A 10,580-nucleotide genomic window follows, 5' to 3' on the forward strand; every position below is an offset into this window, starting at 1 on the left:
TACAAAAAGATGTTCAACATCCTATGTCATCAGGAAATGCAAATTAAAATAATGAGATATACTCCACACCTGTTACAATGGCTAAAACCCAAAACACTGACAACACCAAACGCTAATTAGAATGGAGTCCTGGGAACTCTCATTCATCTCTGGTAGGAATACAAAATAGTACAGCCACTTTGAAATACACTTTGGCAGTTTCTTACAAAGTAAACCAGTCTCATTAGATACGGCGGTTTCTCTTTCGGTATTTACCCAAAGGAGCTGAAAACTTGTGTACACACAGAAATCTGCACAGGAATGTTTATAGCAATTTATTCATAATTGCCAGTTTTTGTACACAACTGTGGTACATTGAGACAGTGGAATATTATTCAGCACTAAAATGAGATGAGTTACCAGGCCATGGAGAGACAGGGAGAAACCTTACATGCTTATTTCGAAATGAAAGAAACCAGTCTTAAAAGGCTACAGATTGTGTGGTTCCATACATACTGTATCATATGACATTTTAGAAAGAGCAAAACTGTAGAAACAGTAAAAAGATCAGTGGTTTCCAGGGATGGGGTGAGGGGAAAGTGAAAGTCGCTCAGTTGTATCTGACTCTTTGCAACCCCATGGACTATACAGTCCATGAAATTCTCCAGGACAGAATACTGGAGTGGGTAGCCTTTCCCTTCTCCAGGCGATCTCCCCAACCCAGGGATCAAACCCAGGTCTCCCATATTGTAGCAGATTCTTTACCAGCTGAGCCACAAGGGAAGCCCTTGTGGGGTGGGGGAAGGCGGATAAACAGCACACAGGGCTTTTAGGGCAGTGAAGCTATTGTGTGTGATACTATACTGGTGGCTATAGGGCATGTGCATTGGCAGAACTCAGAGAATGTACACCATGAGTGACCTTAATGTAAAGTGTGGACTTTAATAGTGTATCAATATTGGTACATCCAGTTGTAACAATGTACCACATAAATGCAAGATGTTAATAATAGGGGAAACTGTTTGCAGGAAAGAGAGGATTATATAAGAAGTCTCTATACTACCCCCTCAATATTTCTGTAAACCTAAAACTACTCTCAAAAATGAAGTATATTAGTTTTTTTTTTTTTAAAGGGATAATTTTTTTTTTTTTTAGAAATACAAAAGCTAGAAGCAGCAGACCCACACGTGAAATGATAAAGCTGGTTTTTCATACCGAAAGCAATAAGAGATGGAAACACAGATCTACACAAAAGAATGAAGAGCTCTAGAAATGATAATTATGGGGGTAAATATGTAAGATTATTTTCTTAGTGCACCTCAGTCCTGGATAAGGATGTCACCTCTTACTTACTGTGGTGTTGTCTGTTTTTACTATGGGGTGGAATTGCTTTTGCGATTACAGTAACTAAAACACGCCTCTCACTCTTCACCCCCCAGCCACCAGCCTCACTTCCAATATCTCCTCAGGTGAAGGAAGGAAGGGCTATCACCTACTCTTGGCATCTTGGGCCTCTAAGTGAGTTTACTGCCCACAGACGCATCAAACTTCACTGCAGGGGGCAGGTGGGTGGTCAAGGTGGGGACCACAGCCCAAGTTAACGCTGTTAACACCTGGACCATCTCTCCTGACTCTGGCAGTCAGAGAAGTGAGGCAGGAGAAGGGGTCCACACCCTGGTTTCAGGCCACAGCGATGACAAGATGCAAAACTGACCACAAGGCGTCGCCACTGTGTGCTGAAAGCATCCAAAGTAGGTTGTGTGAAGAGAAAAAAATTTTGATCCTCCTCATTTTAAGCCATTTGTAGTGAAATTAACCACAGTTTTAGACATGAGTCGAAGCTTCTCTGCTCTTTGTACTATAAGGTCACCGCATTTTAATTTTGATCTGAAAATACTGATGAACTTACATGTATTCACATATGTAAAATAACTGGAAAGGGATTCTGAAAAATAACATCTCATGTTAAACCACCATAAAAAAGGTTAGAAATGCCTGGGCACAGAGAAGGAGTCTGCAATGATTACTTTTATGTGTCCACCTGACTAAGTTATGGTGCTCGGATATTTTGTCAAATACAAGTTAGGTATTATTGTGAGGATATTTTTAAAATGTGGTTAACATTTAAATCAGTTAATTTTGAATAAAGCAAATTATCTGTCAAAATGTAGGAAGGCCTCATTCATGTATCTGGGGCCCTAAGAGCAAAGACAGAGATCCTTCCCTACCCCTCCACTCCCATCCCCACCCCCCATCCCCTGCTCCTGGGACCACAGAAGAAGGGAGCTCGCCATCAAACATCACCTTTTCCCAGGTCTCCAGATTGCTGGCCTGCTCTGCAGATTTCAGACTTACACCCCCATACTCTGTGAGCCAGTTCCTGAAAACACATCTCTCTTGATATACAGATATAAATGTAAGCTTACAGAACGAGACACAGCTGATACAAACATTACCTCTTGGTTCTGTTTCTCTGGAGAACCTTAGAACCGGGTCCTTCCACAGAAGGGATGCCAGACCAGGGTCCAGAAGCCTGTCTGCAGGACCCCTGGGGTGGAAGCACCCCCCCCCAAGAAGCTGACACCCCCATTTCTTAGGATGCTGTTCCCAGGTTCAAGGGTCCTCTCCCCCTTAGCCAGCCCCTTAGCCACCCCCCAGTATGTTTTGTGACACATGAGAGGGAAAGCTTGAGGGGAGAGCATGAGTGGGTAACAGCCTTAGAGTCACAGGCTGGTCTGGAGAGAGCAAACTCCAGAATCTCTGACTGCAGCTGTTGGTACTAGGGGAGGGCAGCGGCAGCAGGCACCTTCAACCTGTGGTCACCCGGTGGTGACCTGTGGTCACAGCACTGCCTCAGGTGGCACCTGCAAGCCCTGAGCTTAGCTGGCCACGGTGATCAGACAGCAGGGGTCTGACCTTGGAGCCAGGAATGGTGGCTGGTGCTGACGGGGTTGCAGGAAGGGGAGGTGGGCTAGAGGTGTTCACAGAGTGTCAGAAGTGGTGTGTGGCCTGGGGTCTGGGCTCCCATCACTCCCTCCCACACCCCTTCAGCAGCATGTGCTATGGACCAATTTATAAAGAAGAAAGCTGAGGCATAGAGGCCGTAAGTATCCTGCTCAAGGTCCCCAGGTATGAGGTGGGCCTGGACTCACACCCTGAGAGCTGACACCTGTGTAATGTAAAAAGTTGGTTTGGGTTTTTCATAAGATGTTACAAGAAATCATGACAGAACCATATCAGAAACCAGGACTCCCCATGAGAGGATCTCACCCTGCACTCCTAACTCATCTCCATGTGTTGTTCCTTGCACCTGTCCAGATATGCTTCCTGGGCCCTCCTCCAACCCACTAAGCATGAAGTCTGTGCTTGGCTCCACATGACCGCACCAGTCCTGACCCTCAGCCTCTGCCAGAGCAGCTCAGAGGCTCCAGGTGACACTCCATTTTAAAGGGTTCAAGTGACTGAACAATGTTTGAAGGTCTCTAGTTCTGACCCACGACTCCAACACATGGCAGGGTGTTGGGGGGGGGCAGTAGAATCCCCTGCCCCAACACCACTGGTTACCCAGGGGTGCATAAGCCTTGTGGACACTGCCCCCAGGGCACCTCCAGCAAGAGGAGTGTGGATGGCCTCTGGGGCAAAACTCTGTGGGCAGGGGGTGAGCTTTGAGACCTGGAGCAGACCACCACCATTATTACCCTCTCTCACAGATACCTCTGAGCTGGCTTCCCAGGGACCTGAGATAGAAGGGCTGGGGTATCCAAATGTTTCAGAATGGCCTGGTCCCCACTGCAGTGAACTCATGTCTCAGCTTGTACACCCCCTGAACTGACAAGGAAACTGCCATACAGAGGGGTTGACTTGCTCAGGGTCTGGACTGCTCCTAGTGTCATAATCACAGGACACGTGGGGACTGTGAGTAGGGACATGTCCTTGCTGCACTGAAGAATTTGGAGAGGGCCATGGACCAGGTAAAGAAACCCTCTGCACATGCACATGTCATTTCTCAATTTCAAGTTGTTCTGGACCCTAAAAGGCCCCAAGACTCAGCACTTCACAAAGGAAACATGTATGTAGGTCTAGTTATGATCTCAGACCTGAGTTTGGTGGGAATCACGCAGGACAGACCTTCCCCTCAAACCAGGGTCAGCACAGGGGATGAGGCCAGGAGGCCACCGTACCCTCCAGGAACAACGTGTGAATGTGGAGGGGCTTCCAGGGAGGGTACAGTGTGGAGATGGTTCTGGAGTGATCAGGAAAGTTCTGGAAAATGTGGTCCCAGGGCAAGGACCATGTCTTACTCCTCTCTGCTTATGACCAAAAATGTGTGCATTGGAGGAGACCGCCTCATGGACAAGCCTGGCCACTCTGTGGGAAACCTATGGTCACTCCAGTGACAGTGAATTCTCACCCAACGACAGAGGAGGGGCCTCTGGGCCTTCTGTTCACGAGGCCACTCCAACAGCAGATGTGGGCTGCCTGGTGGCCGCCACCATCCCCAGCTTACAACGAAGGTGGACCCTCTCCAGGAGGATCCAGAGAGCAAATCAGAACATGTGGCCGGTCTGCCCTCCTCCGTTCGGAGGACATGGACTGTGTGAACCTAGAAATAAAGCCACAGACCCACTATGTCCAGGCAGGGCCGCCTGAGGCAACATCACCGTCTTTGTCCAAAACACAGAGGTCAGCTTCCACCTGGCTCTTCCCACACTGCCCTGGGGCATCCAGATGCCTCAGGCCACATTACAGACATGCTGATCTGTAATGAGCCTTCTCCTCATCCTGGGAAAAAAGACCCAATCTGTTATGAGCTCAAGGTGAAGGGAGACAAACACTGTCTCTTTGTGGCCACTCTTGCTCAGTCGTGTCCGACTCTTTGTGACCCCATAGACTGTAGGCTCCTCTGTCCATGGGGATTCTCCAGGCAAGAATACTGGAGTAGGTTGCCATGCCCTCCTCCAGGGGCATCTTCCCAACCCAGGGATCGAACCCAGGTTTCCCGCACTGCAGGTGAATTCTTTACCATCTGAGCCACCAGGGAAGCCCCCTTCACATTTTAAACCAATGCTATTTACAAACTAGAAGCACTGATTGCTTTCCTCTCAGGCCCTCAGCAACTGGAAGGAGGGACCAGAAGGTGGGGGGTTGAGGCTGGAGTTCACCCTGGAGCCCCCTATCAGGAGGGTTAGGCTCAGGGTCTCTTGCTTGATGCTCCAAGCAGGTCTGGAGACTTCTTAACCCTGGGGCTTCTGCCAGGTGTGGCTCCCACTTTTGAGCTGCCCCTAGCCAAGGCGTCGAGGGGCACAGCTGGATCTTCCTAATTCACAGCCTGGGCCCTGGGCCCTCCTGCTGCCCCGTGTAGCCATCCCCCTGCCCACTCTGGCCTGACAATGGGCACCCTGATCAGCCCTCCTGCAACAGGTGGGATATTCGAGTGGAGACCCAGAAAGCGCTAGGCTGGGAAAGGCAGGCTCGGGGAACAGCGCAGGCATTCTCTGCACATGGCACACTGCTGTAGGGAGGGTGAGAAAGAGAGGGCAGAGGCCAGGGGGCGACCCAGGGCCACCTCTGCAGGGTGCAAGGGGACAGGTTGGAGGAGGGCCCAGAGACCAATGGGGAGCCATAAAACGTATCAGGAGGGGAGAGGCCAGACTTCAGCGTCCCACACACCCTTGACATGAGGGGATAGGGAAAGGGGAGACACTAGTGGGGGCAGAGGGTTGGGGGACAGAGGAGACCACAGGGCCTCTCCCAAGGGCCAGCTGCCAGCACTGGTAGGATGCCTACAGTCATGGGTCACCTGGCCCCCTGTGTGGTTTAACCTGACAGGCACTTGGCTGACGTGGGGACTGGAGTTCTATCAGAGAAGCCATCTACCATTTCGAAGGAGGAGCAAAGAGAAAGGAAGCGTCCATAACACTGGCTGACCTGTATGGCAAGTTTGGACCTATATTGCCCCGTGTTAGGAACCCTCCACACCCACAGCTGTAACAGCCTCTACAGAGCCACGAGCCTTAGCGGCACAGTGGTGAAGGGGAGAAAGTCTCTCCTGCAATAAGGCAGCCTCCACACACAGCCAGGTGCTCTCCACCTGTGGGTCCAGGTAAGGAGGGCAAGTAGACTCACCTATCTACCTTGGCATCCTCTCAAGACCTGGCTAAACTGACAGCTTTTAAGGTATAAACTGGCAGGAATGGGAAGATGGAAGAGGAGCCAACAATGTGATTTAGAAGCCAAAACACACAAATGTTTAGCGAATGACTTCTAGACCCAAAGGCTGAATTACAGCCAGAGTGTGGGAAGTTCAGGACCAAGGCCATCCACTCCTCAGGAAGCCAGGAACTGGCAGATTCAGGTGATGCTGGAGAAGGAAGAGGGGCCCTGTAACAAAGATGACTGGCACTGGGGAATGCTCCCCTCCCTCCGGATAAAGTCTTGAGTTATACTCTCTGGAAAGTGTAAAAGAAGGGGCTGCAGGCTGGGAGAGGAGGCCTGGCTATGGATGAGGTCCCCATACCAAAAATAAGTCCTGAGCATATGCCAATGACACCAAGACCCTCCCCCAGCCTGGAGGTAGACCCTCCAAGCAAGAGGTGGAAGCAGCTTTTGGGGGGTGAATAGCTAATGTCATCATCAGACTGCAGAACTATACAACCTTCTAGCATCATGGTGATGCTGCATCTGCTTGAAGCCAGGGGGGCTACTGTGGTCCCTCTGCCCACAGCATCAGGCACAGACACCAGTGGATGAAGGCAGAGCCCCATTCAAGCTCAGTCTGCTGACCCCACAGTGGACAAACCCTTAGAAGCCCAGGACATTGTGGTCGATGGAAGCCGAGAGCTTCCAAAGGAAAGATACTGAGGACCCAGAAGCCCGAGACCAGGCTCCCTAGTACATCCCAGAACTGGCAACCGAAACAAAGTTGGGAAAACCTACAGGTCTTACAGGACCAAGCAGCCTCCTCTGTGCCATAGTTCTTCAATATCAGGTTCCTACGCACCAACATCCAAGCTCAAGATGCTCAGTGTTCCCTCTCCAGCAAGCCCTTCCTCCGACCCACCAGCCACATCCCACACACAGCTTCTCTGAGAGTTCTTCCGGGATCCCACAGCAGGGGGTGCCACCCACGTTCCAGGTGCACACCCTTGGTGCACCCAGCCAGCCGTGGGCCAGAGCAGCCCTGAAGGGCAAAATTGAGTCCATCCTGGCTGGAGCCCAGGCCCAGGGCCAGTCCAGAGCTATGTTTGGAACTGATCTCTCCCTGGCTGCCCTCTCACCGTGGCCCACCTGTCCCCAGCTACGCACAGAAGTCTTTACTGAGATGTGGCTAGTGGAGGGAGTCCCGCTCCAGCCCTGTCCCCACCCCCCACAGCCCCTTGATCCCCCTACATATGCACACTCACCTGCTCTGGAGGCTGACCTCCGGGGCCCTGTTCCCAGTCATGCTGTCTTCCTGGGTCTTCAGACCAATCTGGCTTCGCAGAGCCCACCGGCAAAGGACCCCGCGATGAAGCCGGCTGGGGACCAGCGTGGCAAGCACACCTGCACCTGCCCACTGTCGCCTCCACAGGCATCGGTGCTTCTCAGGTTGCTGGAGGCCTTGGAAGTACGTGCTGAGGCCACGCCCCATGGCGCTGGGGAGAGGTTCTGGCTAAACTGGTGCGGGGTTGGGGGCAGGGAGATGGGTCCCCTGAAGTGCAACATTTCAGAGTTAGGAGGCTAAGCAGTCCGCTAAACGCTTGGCAGGGAGCAGGCGGAGCCCTGGGAGAGGGAGGGAGCAGGACGATGCAGGATGGCCTTGCAGGATGGACGTGGCCATCCGCCCATTCCTCCACAGTCCTGGCCTCTGCTTGTCACCTGCCATCAGGCAGCCAACTTTCACGGCCCCAGAATGCTGTCACCCCAGCAGCCATGGATGGGTGCTGACATGGATGGGTAGGACCTGGGCCGCCAATCCTCTGTGCCCTCCAGGAGCCCCTCCTCAAGGCTGCACAGGTTTCACACAACCCCTCCATGGTCCCCACAGCCAGCAGCTGGAGCCCTCCAGACCCTCCACCGTCCAACTTGGACAGGGCTTGGAAGTAAGGCCCGGAATTCCTAAAAGTCTCCCTTTATTCACAGGTCAGTTGGGGAGCTCCAGGTTGCCCTCAAGAGCTAGATGCCCGGGGAGGTCAGTGCATGTTGACAGTTCAGGGTGAATGTTGACTAGAATCCGCAAACCTGAGTCTCACCTGGGAGAGCCACACCTGACACAAAAGTGTAAAGCAGTGAGGAGCCACTGCCATCATAGCCACCTTCACAGACGGCTGAGTGCAGGAGCTCTGAAAAGGCCACCAGAGAGCTGGCTCTGCCTCCCGCTCCCACTGTTCTCTCCCCTCCTCTCAACTCTGCCTCCCTCCGGAAAATCCAAACTCTCGCCTGCACAGGGCTTCCTCCTGAAGCCAGGAGAGGTGGCCCGGGGCAGCCCTCATTTCACAGCCCCCAGGCCAACAACGCCAGCAGGAAGACGTCTTCTGACCCTGAGAGAAACCCCCGATTCACACATGCGCGGCCCGTGACTCAGCCCTCCGGGGAGGGCGGGTTCCGCAAAGGAAACGTGGCTCCCACGCGTGCACGCGGAGGACCCGCCCACCGCCCTCGCTCCAGGAAGGTGACCCCCAGAGCTCCCGGGACCGAGTCGGCGTCCCCACCACAGACACGGCTCCCGCTCACAGTCAGAGTGGACTTTTATTAGGAAATCACCCTGCGGACACACTGAGAAGTGCTGTGCTGTGGGGTCAGCGTTTCCTGAGGAAGGAGGATCACAGTATCGGAGCTGTCAGAGGACAGGAGCCGAGAGCGGGAGCTGCTCAGGGCGGCCTGCAGCCAGCGCCCCTCACAGCGATAGGACTCAGCCAGCAAGAACCGGCACACAGACGCGACACGCGAGACACGCCAGAGCACACAGCTGCACTACGCTTAAATAAACAATAAACACAGAATGCCATTTGCTGTCGTCCGTGCCTGAAACAAAAGGAGCCAAAGGGATGAAGAGAACCAAAAAGGCTTTCTTTCCATTGGACCAAAGGGGAAACATCCCCAGATTATCAAAATTCCTCAGTTACAAAATACTTTTTAAAAACTCCATTATTAAAAAGAATAAATAACAAAATATATAAAAAATAACTCAGTTGCATTAAAATCATAACTAGAAGTTACAGCAAGATTTTTTGTGGCCCTTCTCATAGTCAAATAGTTAAGTTTGCTTTGATTTCATTTACTTCCCTCTCATATGTCCTGGTGTGGGGTCTAGGTAAAATAGTATAAAATTAATAAATAAAAATGTTAAATAAATAGCCAACATTAACATAAGAGGTTGTGAATATAAATACTTACATTTTGACAAAATTAAATAATTTACAGAATAATTAAACTAACTACTTTCTCATTTCTTCCAGGAAGTGCAATTTCTCTACTTTTAAATACTAACTTGGAATCGCAGTCACAGTTGGCTTGGACTCTATTTACATGTTAGGAACATCGTGTTTTTAACACATTAAATCAAAATTTATCTTCTTTTGAATCGCGAATGGATCTAAAAAGAAGTGATACCTTGGTGGTCTCCAGTCAGGAATTTATCCCCGGACCTTGCTGTCACTTCCCCCACCTCGGTAAAGCTCAGCCATGACCCGGTGATGGGCAGTGGTGGGTCACAAGCCAGGTGGGCACACAGACAGCCAGAGGCCCTGACCTTGACCCCGACCTGGGTCTAAAGGCTGCAGCCTTGAGGGAGCCTGACCCTGAGCGCAGGGTCTGCAGGCTCCGCCAGAGGTGCTTCCCTGTGGAGCCAGCGCGGTCTTCAGGGGGTCCCGGGCCAGCTTCCTCCAGGCCTGTTCCTAACCTACCCTCTGGAACGCTGCTCTCTTCCACGCTTAACATAAAAGTGAATTAAAGGACAACAGGAAACACACTTGTCACAGCGGCCTCACCGCGTGGGCACACTGGCCACTCCAGGCTGACTCGTCACACGCACCACCCGCCTGGCCAGGCTGCCCTCTCGGCCTTGACAGACAAAGGAATACTGTGGTTGCAGCTCCAAAACTTCCCTGAGAACCTTGTCCGTGAGTTTCCATTGGAGACTTCGAGCTTTCAGAAGCAAAAATAAATCATTTTGTAATACTTCACGCCCCGCACTCACATTGAGAGGTCAAGGCCTCTGGCCTGGCGCGTGCATCACATCGAGGGAGACGAGGATTTCCAGGCACTCCTCCGGCTAAACACTCCCACCCCCTCGCCAAGGGCACCCTGGGCTGCCAACGAGAAGTCACTGTGAGTGGGAATCTCCACTGGGAGGGCAGGGCTAGGGAGGTAAAAGACAGAGGCGAGTCGGGGTGCCCTGGGCGCCCCGAGTCAGCATGGTGGCTCCTCACACAAGGAGGCCTAGACCTGGATGCCCCTCACGGCCTGCTTGATGCTCTCGAGGAGGTCCTTGTTCTCGGGGTTCTGGTAGCACTCCTGGTTGGAGTACATGTCGGTGAGGGTGCTGACATAGGCGTCAAAATTCTGCTCACATATCGGCTCCTGGAGAACACAACTGGTTTAGCGAGGCCCATCCATGCAGG

At 52.0% G+C, this 10,580-nt stretch overlaps 1 protein-coding gene across 1 annotated transcript in view; it reads right to left on the bottom strand.

Moving 5' to 3' along the window:
* Nucleotides 1–8,756: 8,756 nt before the first annotated feature.
* The window catches only part of MYT1 (myelin transcription factor 1), a 61,931-nt gene continuing 60,107 nt past the window's right edge, over nucleotides 8,757–10,580 (bottom strand). Inside the window, exon 23 of the mRNA XM_061125783.1 lies at nucleotides 8,757–10,539. Within this exon, the coding sequence (XP_060981766.1) occupies nucleotides 10,399–10,539 (141 nt within the window). The 3' untranslated portion in view covers nucleotides 8,757–10,398. The remainder of the gene's footprint in view (nucleotides 10,540–10,580) is intronic.

The sequence above is a fragment of the Dama dama genome, chromosome 23 (genome assembly GCF_033118175.1).
Source record: "Dama dama isolate Ldn47 chromosome 23, ASM3311817v1, whole genome shotgun sequence".
NCBI classification, from domain to species: Eukaryota; Metazoa; Chordata; class Mammalia; order Artiodactyla; family Cervidae; genus Dama; species Dama dama.